General features: G+C 39.4%; 1 protein-coding gene across 2 annotated transcripts in view; it reads left to right on the forward strand.

The window, feature by feature from the left end:
• The window catches only part of LOC149155570 (stromal processing peptidase, chloroplastic-like), a 308,857-nt gene that overhangs the window by 266,620 nt on the left and 21,479 nt on the right, over positions 1-20,758 (forward strand). For both annotated transcript variants that reach the window (XM_089445727.1, XM_089445728.1), the window contains exon 22: positions 5,922-6,023. In XM_089445727.1, the coding sequence (XP_089301853.1) occupies positions 5,922-6,023 (102 nt within the window). The remainder of the gene's footprint in view (positions 1-5,921; positions 6,024-20,758) is intronic.

Below are 20,758 nucleotides of genomic sequence, written 5' to 3' on the forward strand. Positions count from 1 at the left end.
TCCACAAAACCATACATTTAAATTTTCTTCGTATATGGGGCATGACGATAGCCACCAGTGGGATAGACGCCGCTACCAATGGTTGTCTTCGTTAAAAGCATACTGCCACTTTGTTTCCACACCCGCTCTCCGCCATGTCTCCTTGCAACACTGCTGCTCTTCCGACACGGTTGCTGTCATTCCAGTCTCCATTGAAAAGTCTGTATAATCTTGTTCCTGACTGAGTCGTAAAATCCTTGTCGGTTGGGGGTCTCAATGGTCACGCCTCATCCTTATCATGATTCGTACGAGGTATAAGGGTGGTCTTATATATATGACGAGGTTAATATATAATCGGCCAATAAACATTACATTAATACAATAATAATAATCTTATAATAACATAATTTAATTAATTAAAATAATTTAATTACTTAAATTATTTAATTATTATTATATATATATTAAAAAAAACTTATAATAAATTAAAAAAAAATTATTATAAAAAAATTAATAAAAAAAGAAAGGGGGAATGTTACTGATGAGATACATGACGAAATGATGCCCAGATTATATACATCGAGACGACTGACACTAAGTGAAGAAAATCGACAACACTAAAGCTTTGAGGACAAAGCTTCCGAAGGAAGGGGCTATGTTATGAATATAATTCATAACAAGTAAAATAAATAAAATTAATGTAAATATTAAATAATCAAATATTGGATAGGTTAAATAGTTATTAAGTGAAAAAGCATGTCTAAAAGACATGCCTAGTCATGAAAGGACACCTGCTTAGGTATATATAGGCGGGTCCTCATTGTAATATTTATCACTTGTACAATTTTATATATAATAAATTATTATTACAAATACCTCGTGTATTTTTACATTCAAGCCTACAAGCTATCAATTTTTATGCTTTAGTGGGAGAGACTGTTCTAGACCAACAGTTGGGTAGGGTTGCTTTGAGTGGTTTTTCAAAGAAGTGGGATGTCTTCATTGGTGGGATTGTGACCTGTGAGCATCTTCTAGATTGGGGGAGTCTGTGGTATGATTTCATGCAAGAGGAGATAAGGCAAAATGGCAAGAGTGGAAGCCAACATGGTGGGGATGATGAGGAGAATGTTGCTCTTGCAGCAAAGGGAAAGAAGTCCTGGAAGGGGTCCACGAGTGAGACCAAACAACAGGGTAAGCAAAAGGAGAAAGTGAGATTATTTGCTTGTCAAGAAATGGGGCACTATGCAATTATGTGTCCTAACATGAACGAAAAGAAGACAAATTCAACCTCAACGGAGGTGGATGCGTTTTCCACCAAGTTTGAGAGGGAATTCTCCATGTTGGTGAGTCTTGCCACTAGTGATACACCTTCTAGAATATGGTACATTGACAATGGAGCCTCACATCACGTGATAGGTGTCAGTGAGTATTTTACATGTCTTAGTGAGAGGGATGGAGATCTAGTGGTGGTGCTTGGTGATGACTCGACAATGAGGGCAGTTGGTGTTGGGATCGTGACCATATCCTTTTAGGAGTCACAGACTCACAACTCCCCTTAAAAGTGACAAAGGTCCTATATGTTTCGTGGTTGAAGAAGAACTTGATTTCATTGGCCACCATTGAGGACAAGGGATATGAGGTGGTATTTTATGGTGGGCAGGTTCTTATGTATCCGAGGGGATCCAATATCACTTGTGTAGAGTGATTGGAGTCCACCATGGGAAGTTATACAGGTTCATGTTTCAATCTAATAGAGCATTGGTTCCGACCACTAGCAATAGTGATCTATGTGAGTTATGTCACAGGAGGATGGCCCACTTGCACCATCAAACTCTAAGGAGACTGAGGGAGATTGTTACAAGAATACCAGATTTTAGTATTGAGCACCAAGATGTGTACAGGGGTGTGCTTAGGGAAAGTACATCAATAATGCTTTTCCAAGTAGTGATAGCAGGGGTAGCGGGAATACTTGACTTGGTTCATTCTGATGTGTTGGTCTTATTTCTTCGGTATCATTGAGTGGATATGAGTACTATGTCACTTTTATTGATGACTTCTCTAGGAAGACTTGGTTTTTTTTCATGAAGACTAAGGCTGAGGTCTTCAAGAGGTCCCAAGAATTTAAGACTCTTGTGGAGAACCAAACACGGAAGAAGATAAAGGTGTTGAGGTTTGACAATGGGGGCGAGCATACCTTCAAGGAATTCAAGAAGTTTTGTGCAAGAGTAGGCATTAAGGATTTGACGATTCCTTACAACCCACAACAAAATGGGTTTGTAGAGAGGAAGAACAAGGCCATTGTTTGGGCAGCTAGAGCTATGTTGCATGATCAGGGGCTACCCTTCTTTCTTTGGGCAGAGGCGTGTAACAATACAATGTATATGTAGAACAGGAGTCCACATAGAGTGATGGGGAGCAAGACATGATGAGGATTTTGTGAGAAGAAGCTCAAGATTGGGCTCTTCAGGAATTTTGGGTTCCTAACTTATTCACATGTCCCTGAGGAGAAGAGGAAAAAGTTAGAACCCATAGCTGAGAATGGCTATCATATTCTGTTTTTTTTAGCTGCATCAACCTCCAAGGGTGTATTTCCAGGCCCTTCCCAAGGCATGAGGATATGTGGATGCCGAATCCCAATGAGCCAATGGTTAGTTAACTTGAAGAAGGGAGGTGGAATAATGGCTCATAATATAAGATGGAAAGTGGTAACTATGGAATAAGGATAGGGCTATGCTATCTCAGTCATGAGTTCCCAAGTAGTGCCCCTTCCTAAAGCCATGGGTCATTAGGGGAGGTTCCACTGGACAAGGATAGAAAATCAACCTCCCATTTAACATGAGGGAACAAGAATAGGACCAAGACCCTTCATTCTTCGAAGTCACCCAATAACCCATGCCACAATGCCCAAATACAAATAGGCATAAGCACCCGATTGCATAATGAATAAAGCACCTTTTGATCAGAAGCCCACCTTCCAATATGTGCTCTTGATAAATGGGCGAGGAAACATATGACTAATGTGGATGGTGGAGATATGAATGGCATGTTGTATTGGTTACAATGTGGCTCTTAGGGGCTGCTGGCTTCCGGCTGAAAGAGATGAATAGGTGAAAAGTTTCTCTTAGGGGTCACCCACTTGGGTAACAATGCTTTTATGGTCTTATAGTAGTATTATTTTGTCTTCTTTTCAATTTTTTGTTTAGATGCTTGGTTCTCATTTTCCTCTTCTTCTAGTCTTTTCCTCCTCTTTGCAATTATCTTTGAGCAACTAACAATTGGATGTTTTGTTTCCTTGAGTTGTGATTATATTTGCTTTTGGGCAAATATCCAAGATGTGTCTACTATTTCTTTTGTGAATGATGAGTTTTCATAAAAAATGACATCTTTGCTAACATTGATTTTCTTGTTGATAGGTTCACAAAATCTGTATGCTTTTGAGTCCAAACTATTGTTGTTACAGTCAATGTTTAAAGTCGGAAGTGGACTTGGAAGTTTGGAACTGCTTGATAGTGCGACCAGACTTGAGTTGGACTCCGATTGGCATCAGATCAGTTAATAAGTTAGGGACCATTTTACTAAAAAATATATAAAACATGAAAACTCTGAAAACATATACATTCATAAACATGAACATAAATCCAAGATTCCCAACCATTAGGGAGTCTTGCTCAAATTGGACTCTTTGCTTAAGTGCACATATCACCTAAGATCGACTCCATAACTTATGTATAAGAATTTATGGTAGTTAACGACTTTTTTAATTATCTTCACAAATCTTCATTGATCTGAGCCTAAATGTGATAACCAATCAAATTATGATTTTATCCTTCCCATTTGATTGTTATTGACTCATGATAAGATTCCAAGTGTTTTCGACTCTTGAGGGCCACTACAGGAGTCTAGAGTGTGGCAATAATTTCCACTAATTTCCCTTGGTGTCAGTTTATCAATCCCCACTCTACAAAATACTCTAATGATGATGAAAACACATGATTTCCCTCAGTTTGATGGATGACTTTGAATTTCTCCTTTGCTCTCAATCTGTTGGTTCTTCTTTCTGAAATGAGTAAAAAATTTCAAACTCAGAATTTATAGGGAACCTGTCCCAGATCCTGTGTGACCTGTTCTATATCAGTCTGGTATGGAAGAACTGGTCCCTCAATTGGTTTGAGGCTCAATTTAGTGTCTTTGGATGTCTGGCTAGCCAAACGAACCAGTTTTGGTGCCAGTTCTGCTGGATTTTACAACATTTATCAGCACTGATTGGGTAGCCTGGTTCCAAAATTTTTTGGATTTAACTGGTGGTTCCAGTCAGAAATATCTGGTTCCATGTGTCTAGCCAGCTGAACAAATTGGTTCTGGTGCCAGTTTCATTGTTTTTTAAAATATTGATCAGAACTGATTGGGCAGATTGGTTGGTTGAGTGTTTTGGACTGAACTGGTGGTTCCAATCAGAGATGTCTGCTTCCGTAACATAATCGACTGGTTATGTATGGAACTGACCGTTTTTCCCTAAATTGGATGGTTTTGTAAGGCACTGTAGATAAGGTGCAAGGCCCACTTTAAGGCATATATTAAAAGGAATTACTAAAATTAACAAACTAAAACCCTAAACCTACACATAGACCCCTTCCACTAAAACACTAAACCCATTAATACTTGAAACGATAAACCCACTAAAGCCTTAAAACCTAAAAAATTTAAAATGTTGAATCTGAATCATAAACCTAAAGTCTCTACTATTTTGGTCATGTGTATTATGGACCCTTGCTTTATACATCAAAATGCTTTGCATATATAAATTGGGGTAGGTCAGTTTGGTCACTGGTGCAGTTTATAATATATATAACATTGTTCCAAACTGTAACCAATGTTACATTCAAATTCAGATATCGATTCACCCAATTTTTTTTAAAAACCATGATGTGGATATGGAGAAATGACACACAAAGACAAACAGAGATACACACACACACACTAAAAAGCCCTATGAACCAAAACGTGCAAAATTCATATTTCAAGAATCAAACCATTCATAATCTGGTAAATATATGGAAAAAGAGAGTTCCCATTAATATATTGTATCAGCCGTGAGAGTTAAGATTCAGATATGGATCTGCCCAATTTTTTTGAAAAAGCCATGATATGGATATGGGGAAATGACACACAAAAACAGAAATATGTGTAAACCAAAAAATCCTAAAAACAAAAAGCATACAAAATTCAAATTTCAAGAATCAAACCATTCATATTTGGTAAATATATGCAGAAAGACAGTTCCCACTAGTATATTCTATTAGCTACGAGAGTTAAGACATTATATGTAAACATTCCTCACACATAAAATGAGTGTGTAAACATTGACATGGCATGTAAGCATTGTAGACATGCATGATAGGTATACATTGCACTCATCAGATTGGTGTGTTTTAAAATAGGGCATGGGTATAAATTATAAGGAAAATGTTTACAGTTTAGGTCCTCTTACTTTTGTTTTATTTTTTCTTGAAGTTTTTAATCGGACGTTTTATTTAAAAACAGTTTCTTTTTGGAGGATCCACCTGCGATTTATTTTGACCAGGATGGAAACATATCCCAGGCTGATCTTCATGCAGATCATCAGTGTATCCAATTTAGAAACAAATTCTTGGTCTTTCTAGCTGAAGTTTAAACTACAAACAAGTCACTACTGAACAGTTGCAAACTTGCATATTTAAAACTTAACTGATCACAAATAATGGTGTCCAACCAAAATTTATGCTTAGAAAATATAATTAGTTAGTTTTGTTTTGAGATTCATACTTCCACTCGGCGCTTGTCAAATTTTCATGGACTGCTCTCTTTCGCTGCATTTTTGGTCATGCATGTCTCATGGACTTTTATTCAATTATGTTCACGAGGCTCCTTTACACTGACGAATTGGTTGGGAATGTGTTTTGCAGGCTAAAAGAACATTGTTGATGAGGCATGAGTCTGACATGAAATCAAATGCATATTGGTTAGGACTACTAACACACTTGCAAGCACCATCTGTTCCTAGGAAGGTAGGTTGAAATCTATTTTATGTTTCAAATTCCTTTGCTGCATTACATGTCGTTTCTTTAACATAACATTTGGTAGTTGAGGTTGCAAAAGATGTATTTCTTCATTAAGAAGACACCTTCAAAATAAACCTTCATTAAGCAGTTGCTACTAATTTATGTTTCCTCAATTGCAACTCATGCAGAACACAAGTTAGAATATGCTTTTGAACCTTATCCATGAATAATGCCATCGCTATATTGAGATTCCCTTATGATTGAAACATGGCCACTGCTAGAGATTTCTAGGTTTGTTGATGGTTAAAGGCTGCTAAGTTTTTGTAGTGTCCTAGTTGCGTTATCAATAATGCTATTTGCAAAGGATCAATGACACACAAAGAATTTGAAATACCTTAAGATGGAAAAGGAGGAGCTTAGGACCTTAGCCTTTGTGCTTCTATGCCAATGAAACAACCTTGTACTGTGTTGGGACAAATGAAAAGTCATAGATCTTAAAGCCCTGCCTCCCTGTAATGTTCCCATAGTAATATCACTGATTTAACTTACAGAAATTTCTTCAATTTTTTATCCAACAAATAGTAGTGCAAAAACTCTCTTTAAAGCATTTTCACAAACATTTTATGTGAAGGCATTTTATCAAACATATTGTGTGCAAATGAAGAGGACTACTATGGTAGAGACATTTCTTCGAACATTTAACATGAAAATATATTTTATTGAAGAATCTTCGGCGAAAATCACATAGAAAAACTTATGTCAACGCGTTTCGAACCATCTAGTGTGGTTCATCGTCAGGACAAGTTGAATGAGCAAATCACATTTAGCACATTAAATAGACACGGCAGAGAATCCATGACTCAATGGCTAAAAATAACAGCTATGATAACGGCTAGTTTGACCAAGAAAAAGGGAAATTTATTATTATTAATAATATTCTCTTTTTTTTTTTTAGGTAAATCAAAAACTAATAATTTCAACTCATCAAGTATGTTGAAAAATTAAAATGAATAAAAAAATTTTTATATAAAATGAATTACTTTTAAAATTTTAATAGTTAGTTATAAACGTCAAACATATTGTCATTATTAATAATATTTACTTTTAAACCTAAAATTAATAATAAGAAAATCAAAAAATAAATAAGTAAATAATAATAATAATAATAATATGTTGAAAAATTAAAATGAATTAAATTAAAAATTATATAAAATGAATTACTTTAAATATTTTTTAGTTTTGACGAACATTTACTCTATGTTCAACGTTTATAACTAAAAAATATTTAAAGTAATTCATTTTATATAATTTTTAATTTAATTCATTTTAATTTTTCAACATATTATTATTTTATTATTACTATTTTATTATTTATTATCTATTTATTTTTTGATTTTCTTCTTATTAATTTTAGGTTTAAAAGTAAATATTATTAATAATGACAATATGTTTGACGTTTATAACTAACTATTAAAATTTTAAAAGTAATTCATTTTATATAATTTTTAATTTTATTCATTTTAATTTTTCAACATACTTGAAATTATTAGTTTTTATTATTAATAATAATAAATTTCCCTTTTTCTTGGTCAAACTAGCCGTTATCATAGCTATTATTTTTAGCCGTTGAGTCATGGATTCTCTGCCATGTCTATTTAATGTGCTAAATGTGATCTGCTCATTCAACTTGTCCTGACGATGAACCACACTGGATGGTTCGAAACGCGTCGACATAAGTTTTTCTATGTGATTTTCGCCGAAGATTCTTGAATAAAATTGATATGGATCACAGAGGTCTTAGTTTAATAAATGAAAATATATATTAAACCGTCAAGTAGCACAATAAAACTCCAAATATGTCAGCCAATATTTATTAATTGTTAACAACAAATTACATGCTAAACTATTTCCTTTATTGGCTGCAAAATACAATGGGTTTGGAATATGTAAGCTTCTATGGCAAAATGGATCTGGATAGATGGCTCAGCAAAGCACTAGACTGAAGTTATTAACTTGGCCCCTCCACAAATAGAAGTCAGCCTTTGCAAGGAAGAACTCAGACTTAGCTGTAAACTCAAACCATAGCAAGTAAACTCGGCGTCAACAATTGATTCGACCTCATGGAACCAGGATTCGGCCTCTGCAAGCAAGAATTTTGTGTCAACAAATAAACTTGAATCCTAGCAAATAAACTCAGCCTCCAGCAAATAAACTTGACCCAACAAGTTAAGTTTGGACTAGCAATATAATTTTGGCCCAACAAGAGAAATTTGGCCCACCAAGATAAATTCGACCCAGCAAAATTAATTTGGCTGCCAACAAGATAAATTTGGCCTAGCAAGTGAAATTCATCCCAGCAAAATAAACTCGGCCCAACAAGATAAATTTGGCTTCTACAAATAATTTGACCTCCATGTTAGTTTTTGTAGCATCAGATGTGTTCTAACCATGAAATTTCGTGTAGAGGCTAGAATACATGACATCTCCAAAACCCAGAAATCGTTTCTGAAATTCCACCTAGAAGTGTCTCAATTAGATTATCAACCATTTTTAAAATATTTCCTGAGGCTAAACTTAGGAATATGGTTAATTAATCAGTTTTAATTGAGATAAGGTGAGAATCATCTAGAAACTCACACGGATCAATCCAAAAATAATCTGAGCCATCGATTAAGATTTAATCTTGGCCGTTGGAGTCCCAACATGAAGATATAAGAAGGGATTGATGTGGTGACGGAGAATACACCAGAGAAGATATTCAGTGGCCCAGGCAGTTCGATTTTCACAATGGCAGAGTTTTAGCTGAGAAGATAGAGCCATAGGATGAATAGAAGGTGGTAGAGGAGGTTAGCAACATTCTAGGAGAAAATATTCTAGTCCCGGGAAGAGGCAATGAGAGGAAGGCTGAAATCCCCAAAGGCTATGTGCAAGCACTGCGCAGAGGGTAACACAAAAGGTTCAACGTGTGGCTAAGGAGGCAATTTCAGTGGAAGAAATTAGCTGTGGGGTGAGAGAAAATTCTCGGAATAATTTTGCCAATATTTTCCTCAGATTGGATTGCCAGTAGAACATCTAAATTATTGTACTCATAATTGCTGCTGAAGAATAATAATAAAATCCTCATATGCTGCACGGGTTTTCCCACATTGGGTTTTTCCAGGGACATTTGTCCAGAAATAATTGTGTCAAACTATTTGTGTGTGCTAGAATTTCTCAATTTCCAGTGTTTTATTTTTCGCAGTATTTTTATGGTGAAAATTGTAGTTGTGATTTTATTCATTGTTTGCCATAACAAATAAATTGCATAATTTAATGTTGATTTGGGGTAGCATCGGATGTGCTCTAGCCATGAAAATTGGTGGAGAGGCTAAAGCACATGAGATCTCCAAGACCCAGAAATGGTTTGGATAGATTGTACCTAGTTTGAGAGATATTAAAATAATTAATATTTTTAATGGAGTTCCTAAGTTTGAACTTAAGAAAAATAAAATATTAATGGGTATTAATACAAAACTGGGTTAGAAGGTTCCAAAAGTCATGGATCAAGCCAAATCTAATCTTAGCCGTTTATTAGAGATTTAATCTCCGTTGTTGAGGGACCAACGAGAAAAATATAAGAGGAGGCTTGAGGGTCAGTTGGAGAAGACACTAGAGTGATCAATGAAGTTGAATCAGTGGACAACAACGAGGGGCAGTGAGTACGAGGCAGAGAGGCAGAGACAATACTGGGAGATCAGCACAGAAGTAGAAAGAGAGAGAGCAACAACCATTCCAGTCTATGTAGAGTCTAGAAGAGGCAGCGCAAAGCCCAGAGAGACCAATGTTGCACGAAGCGGGAGCGAAGCGGAAGCGCGGAAGCGTCATTTTCCAAAAATCTAGGAAGCGAAGCGTCCGCGGAAGCGTCTGCTATATATATATATATATTTATATTTTTTTGCATTTATACTCAAAACAAACATCCCAAATACCAAATTAATTGTAGAAGACATGAAAACATGCATATTTTTGCATAAATCAAGATAGATATGGCATCCATGATTCCATTGTAGTTACTAGTATGTACAACAATCATCTATATTCTAGCTATTACAAACATACATCAAATTTTTAAGCATATTATAAAACATAAAACATTTAAGCATATTATAAAACATAAAACATTTAAGCATATTATAAAACATAAAACATAGAGCATATTATGATTTATCTAGCAAGTGAGCAACTGTCAACATTTGTCATGTCCAAAATTCAAATAATAATGTTTACAAAATATGTCACTTGGTCACCGCCAAGCCAAAAAGGTTCAAAATTCAAATTCACAAGTCTACAAGTCTAATGAGTAATCTATGACAAAAAGTAGTAGATTGTGAATATATCTACTAATCTCTCCTCCTTCCACCACGAATAGAACGTGATGGCGGGCCTCCACGTGGTGGCAATGAAGAAGATGGTCCCTGTGTAAGTCGTGGCACTGGAACTGATGAAGAAGAACCCCCTGCTGTTGGTGTTGAACCATGGAACCTAGGAACCAAGGGACCAGATGGGGGTGGGGGTGGTGGCATATCAACACGGTCATCATCATCCTAGAATCGCTCAAAAAATTCATGCAAAAGAAAAAAAACACTAGTTAACAAAAAAATTAAAAACATGAATTAGAGAAATGCTTTATAAGGGAAAATTGGAAAATTCATACCACAATGGACATACCTGGATAAGAGCATCCTCTAATTGCTCTAGTCGCAACACTCCATCCTCCAAATTGGGCTCCTCTGGATTCTTGTCCCAAGTCAACAAGTCTTTATTAGACTTTGCATCTTCACAGTAATGGGACAACAATCGCAAGTTGTAATGAACATAAACCAAGCTCTCTGCCCGGTCTAAACTCAACCTGTTCCTTTTAACACTGTGGATGAAAGAATAAGAGCTCCAACACCTCTCTGCAGAAGAAGTGTTTACCACCTGTGATAGCACCCGCAATGCCAAACTCTGTAGAAGTGGAGTAGCCCCTCCATGCATGTTCCACCACTCAAGAGCAGAAAAATGCTCTCGATCTGAATTGCATGCATGCTCCCAAATGGACCAGTGTTGAGCGTATAGTTGCTCACCTGTCTCCGTACCAATGCAGCCTCCTCATTATCAGGGATTAATCTACTCAATGCAGCCATATATTTTTCGTGAACCTCTCTATCTTGGTGTGGTTTTTTCCTGCTTCCCCCCCCAGGTGCTGGTTTTGAAAGCCATGATGGATGATAGTATTTAGGTGTCAAAACATATGCTAATGCATGCAATGGAATATTTAGCATTTCCCATCGGTTTTGCACCTCTACACGAATATAATTGTACAAGGTGGTATCTCTAGGCTCAACAATGTCTTTAATTTGCCCCAACATGCTATCCATTTGCTCATACACCTCCCCAATTACTGGTCGATCTGACTCTGCAAACTTGATCATGTAATAAATTGGTTTGGTGAATTGCAAAACATATTTAACCTGTGACCAAAAGTAACTGTCAAGAACAGTGTCCTTGACTACATTAGCACCATCTGTGTCAGTGTTAATTTCATCCCATGTTTCAGCACACATCAGATTAGTTAAAGCTTGTCTCACCCTCACTAGCCGCCTAAAGGTGAGGTAATATCTAGCAAATCTTGTCTTTGCAATTTTAAGCAATTGCAACTTGGAGTAAGTGCCATAGAAGTAGTTTACCCTTGTATGCCCTGTGATGAATTTAATGAGCTGCTTCCCTTTCCTGTAAACCTCAGCAATCCACCCACAATCTTTGTGTTTCACAATATCATGCATCAAAAGGTTCAATGTGTGAACCAGGCACCCAGACCAAAAGATGTGTGGATGAGTACGCTCAATAATTTTTCCTGCTGCCTTACAATTTGCTGCATTATCTGTGATCACTTGAACCACATTATTCGGACCAACATCTTTGATTGATTTCAATAGGAGATCTGCAATGTTTTGTGCAGTTGCACTGATGGAGGAGGAGTCATGACATGCAATAAATACTGCACCACTAGAAGAAACACCAAGAACATTTATCAAATGTTGGTTTCTAATATTTGTCCACCCATCTGATACAATGGATACCCCATAATCCACCCACTCATGTGTAAAACGTGTCAAAGCTCTTTGAACCTTAGCTTTTTCTCTTTCTAATAACACTGTTCTAGCTTTCTCATAGTTGGGGGCCTTGTATCCTTTTGGGGCTTCATTGATGGCCTTTACCATGTCATGCCAATAGGGAGAGCGAAGCACATTGAATGGTACACCGCAAGCACAAAGAAAACGGACTATCTTTCCATCCACATCATCCCTCCCAGCAACATTAAGGAAATCCCCTATTGTTTTTCTACCTCCAGAGGTTGCAGAAGTACCATGAGGAGATGGGCAACTACCAAATTTAGAGGTTGCACTTGATTCAGAATGAGTTTTTTGTTTCTTGTTTTTTTGTTGTGCAACCATCTCTATTTGGATGTATTTTTTTCTTTGTTCAGTTGAAATGTTTGGGCAAATGGTTACCCCCACAGAACCCTTTTTTTCATCATTGTCCAGCACCCCACAAAGATGCCTCCTCAGACGGGTATATGAACCCGTATATGGTTTTCCTCCATGACAACCATGAGGGCACAAAAATTTGTAAGATCCACCACCCTTTCCCCCTTCAAGTTTGGTCACATAGTTCCACAAGGGATTTGATGTACCTTTCCCATCTTGTGCTTCAGTGTCCCCTTCAAGTTCATCCCCTTCCTCTTCAAACCCTTCCTCCTCATTGGGTCACTACTATTAGGACCAAGTTCATCCCCTTCCTCTTCCCCTCTATTCCTCACCCTTGCCATCATTAAAACCAAGAGTGGAATGATACATAGAAGCCAAAAGAACACCATCTTGGAATATGGATATAGGTGGTGGACAACCTGTAAATAAAGGAGCAAGTAGAAACAATGGGAAAGAGTAGGAGAGGGAGGAGAAAAATACAATTTTTTTTTCAAAAAAACAAGGGAGTTTGGGGTTTGAACTTACCTCTTTAGCTCTTGTAGATGAAGTCCTCCAAGCTCTTGCTCCAAGCTCCTCCTCCTTCTCCTAGCTCCTCCTTCTTCACTCCTCCAAGCTCTCCTCTCTTCTCCTCTCCTTTCCTCTCTTCTCTTCTCCTCTCCTCTCTTCTCTTCTCCAACTCTCATAAACTCAAAGTGAGAAAATGAGAAGAGAATGGGGGCTTTATTCTTTTCTAAACTCACCCTAAACTCACCCTAAACTAACCCTAACCCACCCCCTCATGCTAAGTTAAGTTAACTTTTAAAAGAAATTAAAAAAAATTTAAGTTAATTTTTGCTGCCCGCAGGTTGCGTCCGGGTTGCGTCGGGGTTGCGTCCGGGTTGCGTGCGGGTTGCATGGCGCAACCGGATGCCAGAATCGCCCTCCGAAGCGCGGATCCGGGCCGCCGCCACCTAAAAACCAGGAATCGTTTTTAAAAAACAGAATCGCGCCACCTGAAATTTGGAATCGCGCTTCGCCTCGAGATTCCGGAACGATTCCGTACGGGTCGCGGTTCCGGGTTAGGATCCGGGGGCGGGGGCGATTCCTGCAACTCTGAGAGAGACTGTGGCATCCACGCAAAGGGCAGAAGGAGTGACGCAAAGGCTCCCAGACGCTGCGCAGTGCTTCAGAGGGCTGACACAGAGGGTCCTAGGGCTGACGCGGGTCAGCAGGAGGTTGACATAGAGGCCAAAAGGGCCAGTGCTGAGCTTCAGTTGTGCTGGAGAGGGTTTCGTGGGACAGGTTTTCTGAATACCTATTTCCGGATATAGAGGTATTGTTGCTCTATATTTTTCTTTGTCGGGTGAGCTGGTTTAGGCACCCAGTTGTACTCAGATAAACTGCATAATAATATAACCCTCTGAATAGCTGCACCGATTTTCCTGCATTGGGTTTTTCCAGGGACATTGGTCCCAAAATAACGGTGTCACTTGTGTGCTTGTTTTCTTTTAGTTGATGTTCTGTAGATGTTGATATTGTACTTGTGTTTAGTTTTAGTATTTACATGGTAAATAACTTGTTAAGTAATTAAACAAGTAGGAAGAAATAAACCAAATAGTACAGGAAGAATTTCTAATGGCTAGACTTAGAAATCCCAACATGGTATCAGAGCGTGGTTGCAGATCACAGGATAACTGAAGGCATCAGTCGAGCAGAGCATTTGTAGCAGATTCAGCTGTCCCGAGTGACAAAGCTAATACTTGCAGAAAGCAACAGAGGAAGGAGTGACGTAGAGGGACTGCATCATCATTCTGGGCTAGAGAAAGGTACCACAGAGGCTAAGGGAGGCAGAATCAGGCTCACGCAGAGCCACGTAGAGGCTAGGAGGGCTGACGCAGTTGGTTGGGGGAACTGATTTGTCGGTGCCAGGATTACACAGAGCCAAGTGGCTCAATCCTTCAGTTGCTGGGGCATAGGAGGCTGTGGTCATAATAGTCAATCTTGCAAGCTCAGAAGTCAATCTTGTCTCCTGCTCATCTCTACTCTTTTGATGAACACTCGAATCTAAAGAAGAAGACTCATCATAGGGAAACTCAAGCTACCACCCTATATCCAAGGATAATAGGCAAGTTACTGTGGAAATTTCTGAATCTAACACATCAGAAATCCCTACTGCATTATCTGGTTTATTATCTCCTACTTGTTCTTTCCATTAACAAGTTATTTATTAATATAAATACTAAAATAAACACAAACACAACCTTCACACATACAGATCAACAACTGAAATAACTAAGACAACACAAGGGACATCGTTTTTTTGGACAATCGTCCTCAGAAAAACCTAATGTGGGAAAACTGGTGCAACAGATATGAGGGTTTTATTATTATGCAGTTTTCTGAATACAACTAGGGTGCAAGAAATGGCTCACCCTTCAGAGATTTTCCTTGGCAGAAGTACCTTGCTCCGGAGACAAATATTCCGGCGGATTAACGACTGGATGATGAGCCCCACAGTGACTTCGACAGTTCCTTAGTTGGACAACAAAAGTTGCTCCAAACTTCTCTTTGGAACTGCGTCACCCTCCAGGGACCGTGTCACCCTCTACGGCTCTGCGTCTGCCTCTCAATTCTCAGTTTTCCTCAGGAAAACACCATAGCGCAACTCTTTCCTCCCAGCGTCAACTCTGCTAGCCTCTACGTCTGCCTGCGTCAGCTCTGCCTGTCTTTGCATCAACCTAGGTTGTCTCTGCATTGTCTCTTCGACATTATCTCTGCCTCTCTGCTATGTATTCTCGGCCTTCTGCCGAACTGCCCCTCTCTGCAATAGATCACTAACTCGATTTCTCAGCAAACCTTGCCCCAGAAAATTGAATTCTTGATCAACTTGATGTATCTCCAATTGACCGTCAAGGCTCTTCTTATACTTTTCTTGTTGACGATTCAACAACCGAGATAAAGTCCCTAATCAACGGCTAAGATTACATCTAGTTTGATCCTCGTTATTTAGAACTTTCTTACCCATATAATATTAATACACATTAATATTTTAATTTTCCTAAGTTTAGACTTAGAGTCTCATTAAAAATATTAATTATTTTAATATCTCTCCATTCGGGTGGAATTTCCCCAAACGATTTCTGGGTTTTGGAGATCTCACGTGCCTTAGCCTCTCCACCAATTTTCATGGCTAGAGCACATCCGATGCTACTAAAAATCAACACCCCCTCTTAGCGAGGAATGTGCTCTAGTAATGTTTCATCATAGAAACATCACGCTGATCCTCCACATCAGTACTTGTGCTGATGCTTGGCCTGCTATCTCACATCCCCTGCACTGCTGCTTCCTGTACTGCTACCCATGACATTGCCACTGCTACATTTGCACTGCAACTTTATCTCAACATGCTTCCCATACTGCCCATAACACTGGCATTGCAACTACTGCACTCTAACCCAGTTACCAATAAGTATGTAACTGACTCCCCCAAATACTGACATCCGGGTTAGTCTGGAAGCCTGGTGATGCTGAAGCTGCTTTTGCTACTAACCCGTGCTTCCTCTGTTGCCACTGCATTGTTGCAACCTCACACTGCTGCAACCTCTACTGCGCTGCTACAAAACTCTACACTCTAGCCTTGCCTTGCTGTTTCACCACACTTTGCTCCACCCGACACTTGTCATCATGCTACTGTTATTAAGGGCTCCCGTAGCCAGATGTGATCCAAGAGTTTGGGTACCTCAACGATCCTGGCCCTAGCATGTAGTCCTCTCGACTACAGCTTGATGTCTCCCCACCTTTTCTCTAGAGGCACATCAACACTCATGGCAGAATCGTCATTAGCCTCAACCTCTTTCTCCGCTTTAGCTGTAGCTGCCTTTGAATCAAAAGCTTCTCCCTTGCCTTTCTTCTTGGGGCACTGAGATGCATAATGTCCCAACTCCCCACAGTTGAAGCACTTGACTTTGGAGATGTCCTTCTTCTTCATCTTCCCTTGCTATCCCACATATGCTAGAGACGCATCCTCCTCCTCCTCTTTCTTGACTCGAGCTCCCTTACCACTACTCCCCGCCTTGGTCATCGTCCTAATCTCTTCATGTTGAAGAGATGCCCAGCGGGGAAGAGTAGCCCTGCCCAAAATACTTTGGACAAATGTCTCCCACTCCTCGGGGACTGCATTTAGGGCAGTCTTGACCAGTGTTTTAAAAAATGGCCAGCTCGGAATCGACTTGGCCGAGTTGGTCCGAGCCAGGCATGAAAATTGTGACTTGTACAAGTAACGGTTCGGTCGCCCGAGTTAATAGCAAGCTGGCCGAGTTGTTTCACAGCTCGACTGACTCGATATTAACCCGGCCGGCTCGGCTGAGTTCGTATCAACTCGGCTAGGTTACGTACAGCGGCCAGGTCACTTTAAAAAATGCGATTTTTTAAATTTTTTATTAATTGCTGAGTGTGGGGGACTCCAAAGCAATTTAGTTTTTGTTTTGTTGGTCTTTGGGGTCCATTCCCCTCTCCCAAACCCTATTTAACCCACTCAACCCCTCATTCTCTCACAACCATCACATGCATTTGAGTGAGAGTTTGTGAGGAGTTGTTGAGTTTGTTTTTTGGAGTAGCAGTGAGGAGTCTTGGGCAAGCATTGTAGTTGGAGTGAGGAGTTTCTTGGGTAGCCATTTGGAGCAGCATTGAGGAGTTGGTTTCTTGGAGGAAGCTTGAGGAGGTAGTTTGTGCCTGGAGGTATCTTTTTTCAGTTGTACAAATCTGTTTTTGCTTATTAAATTTTATGTGCAAATCTAGAAATCCTAAAGAGTGTTTTTTGTGAAAGAAATGAACATTGAATCAATGTTTTTTTTTGTTTTTTTTCATTTTCAGATTGTTTGCTTTCATTTCCAAGTCAAAAAAATGGCACTTAGAGTGAAAGATGCTGCTTGGGCATATGTTGAAATGGTTGAAAGTCAAATGCATTGCAAAATTTGCCATAGGAAAATTAAGGAAGGTCCTAGGGGCATTAATAGGCTTAAACAACACGTGGCGGGGATTAGAGGCCAAATTACTCCATGTACCTCACCATAAATTGGGGAGATTAGGAAGGAATTGTTAGCTAGCTTTGAGAAGTTTAAAGAAGATAAGGCTAGGCAAAAAGAGTTAGAGGCTGAAATTGGGAGGAAGAGGAATATACAAAAAATGATGGCTACCAACCCCCATTTTGATTTTGAGGGTTTTTCCTTTATTTCTTGTACTGATGCATCCAACCCCTTCCGATATGTTCCTCCCTCTTTTGAGTCTATTCAAGAAAAGGGAAAGGGTAGAATGAAAAAGGGTGATATGAATATCAAAAACTATTTCACTCCTTCCTCTCCATCAGATGCACATGGTCCTCAAGCTAGTAGAAGTCAAATGCAACCCACTTTAGATGACCATTGGAAGAAAGAATTGAGGGAGATTGCTTGTGATTACATAGCTAGATGGTGGTATGATGTTGATATCCCCTTCAATGCTTCCTGTTCACCATATTATAAGCCTATGTTTGATGCCATACATGCTATTGGAAAAGGCTTCAAAGGCCCTACTGTGCATGAGCTAAAGGGGTATCATTTGCAGAAAGAAATTTTATCCATTAATGACAATTTGAAAGATTTCAAAGACTCATGGGCAAGAACAGGATGTACCATCATGTCAGATGGATAGACTGATCAAAGAAACCATACCATCATAAACTTTATTCTCTTTTGCCTGTAGGGAACCATGTTTTTAAAATCAATTGATGCATCCGATAAGGTAAAAGATGGGCAATTGTTGTTTCAGCTATTGGATGAGGTTGTTGAGGAGGTGGGGGTGGCTAATGTTGTTCAAGTCATCACAGATAATGCCTCTAACTATGTTCTTGTTGGTAAAGTGTTAGAGGGAAAACAGAAGACCATCTTTTGGACCCCATGTGCTGCACATTGCATAGACCTCATGCTTGAGGATATTGGAAAATTAGGTTGGGTCAAAAACACTGTAGATCATGCCAAAAGCATAAAAAATTTTATTTACAATCATTCATGGATTTTGAGCCTCATGAGGAAACATACTGGGGGCAGGGATATTATTAGGCCTGCCATCACTAGATTTGCTACTCATTTTTTGACATTGCAATTTATGCTTTCGCAACATAGAAACTTGCAAAAGATGTTTTCCAGTGAAGAATGGAATCTAAGCCAATGGTCTCACAAACTAGAAGGCAAAGAATTGAAAAAGAAAGTTAATGAAGAAATATTTTGGAGAAAGGCAGCAGAGATTGTGAAGCTTGCTGAGCCACTGGTTAAGGTGTTGCGGTTGGTGGATGGAGAAAGATTCGCTATGGGCTTCATTTATGAGGCTATGGATCAAGCAAAGGAGCAAATAAAGAGGGCATACAAGGATAAAGTGGGTAAGTATGGGTCCATTTGGGCAATCATTGATGAAAGATAGAACAATCAACTCTATCGCCCTGTACATGCGGCTGGGTATTTTTTGAACCCATGGTATCATTATAAAGCGAAGGAGACAGGAGCTTTGAGGGGGGAGGTTAGAGATTGACTGATTGATTGCATTGATCGCATGATCCCATTGGAGTCTGATCAGCTAGAGATACACCGACAGGTGACGACCTTCACCAATGCCTCGGGTACCTTTGGGAAGAACCTAGCAAAGATTGCAAGCAATTCGTGTTCTGAGTCAAACTTGCAGTGCTACTGGGTGTGAGCACAATTGGTCCGTCTTTGAGAGGTTTCACACAAAGAAGAGAAACCTTTTAAAAAATGGTTAAATGATCTAGTCTATGTCCAATACATCCTCCGGCTCAGACGCAACCAATTGCTGAACAAAAGGCTTGATTCAGATCCCATTGTGTTGGAAGACATTGATCCAACATCAGATTGGGTAGTGGAGAGTCATCCAACAGAGTTTGCTTCTGATGAGGATATGGATTTTGAATTACAGACGATAGCATCACTCGAACATGATGTTCAATTGAATGCAAATCATGATCCACTTGTACCAGCCTCAGCCTCACAGCCAACAAGTCCTCTAGTTGCAGGCGCTTCCTCCGCTCAGCCATGATAGAAGTGCAACCACATATCTCGTCTATCTTAGCTTGCATCTACTGCACAGCCTGCTAGTGCTACCACTTCTACAGTTGTAGTTGGAGATGATGATGAGGAGGGCCAATGGGGCCCCCTGTCTAACTCTGATGATGATCCAAAGATTGATCCACATGATCTTGGCTCCTCTGGCAGTAGCTACCAGCCAGTAGTACTGGTCACAGTTTACTTTTGTTGTAGAGGCCATTTCTAGCCTCCTTGGTTATGTGTTTTTGTTTCGGTCATGTATGTATTGGATAGTGCACTGGGTGCCATTTTGATATAATGGATATATTCATGAGCCTACTTTGATCATATGTTGTCTTCCATCTATATTCTAATGCTGTGTGTTTGGAAACATGAATGAAAATCTTTAAAATTATGTTTTTTATATAAAAAAAAAATATTTAATGTATTTTTTACAATGACTGAGTCATTGAAATCGAGCCGCCCGAGTCGATACCGAGTTGGAGTCGGAGTTGAAGTTTTAAAACATTGGTCTTGACCATAAACTTTGGATCTGGTGTAGACCCCCATGGAATTAAGATGCTCGCGAATCTCCTGCAACCTGACAAGGAAAGGATCTATCTGCTCTCCCTTCTACATCTGATATGACCTCAACTGATACTCTAATAGCATCTTCCACTGTACGGAAGAGCCCTAGTATAAGGTGGTTAGGGTGTCCCACATCTCCTTTGTTGTGTTCTTCTCGACAACATGTGGTATGACATGATCTTTGACCCCATCTAGGATGATGCACTTAGCCCTCGCCATTGCCTTCTCATACTTCTCAGTCTCAGCTAGGTCAACTGGGATAGCCACTACTTTCAAGGCAAAGTCCTTGATGTGATGTCGATCCAGGACTGCCAGGATCCTGGCCTTCCAGATGACAAAGTTGGAAGCCCCGTCCAACTTGTCTTGATCCCTCAGTTTGTTCACTGCCATTTCAGCTCCTCTTCTGGACTCCCTCTAAGTCTCGACTCCCCTCCTGGAAATCTCCCTCTAAGTCCTGATTTCCCTCCTGGAAATCCTCTGGCCAGCTGTCGAACCACTCCTCTCCAATCCTCCTTGCAACTGCAACTCGGATCTGGATTCCTTGGCTAGAAATCTGTTGAGGTAGTGAGGATTCCTTGGCTAGAAATCCGTTGAG

This window comes from Pinus tabuliformis, chromosome 9 (assembly GCF_031772625.1).
Source record: "Pinus tabuliformis cultivar Carrire ecotype Pingquan chromosome 9, CPIR1, whole genome shotgun sequence".
NCBI classification, from domain to species: Eukaryota; Viridiplantae; Streptophyta; class Pinopsida; order Pinales; family Pinaceae; genus Pinus; species Pinus tabuliformis.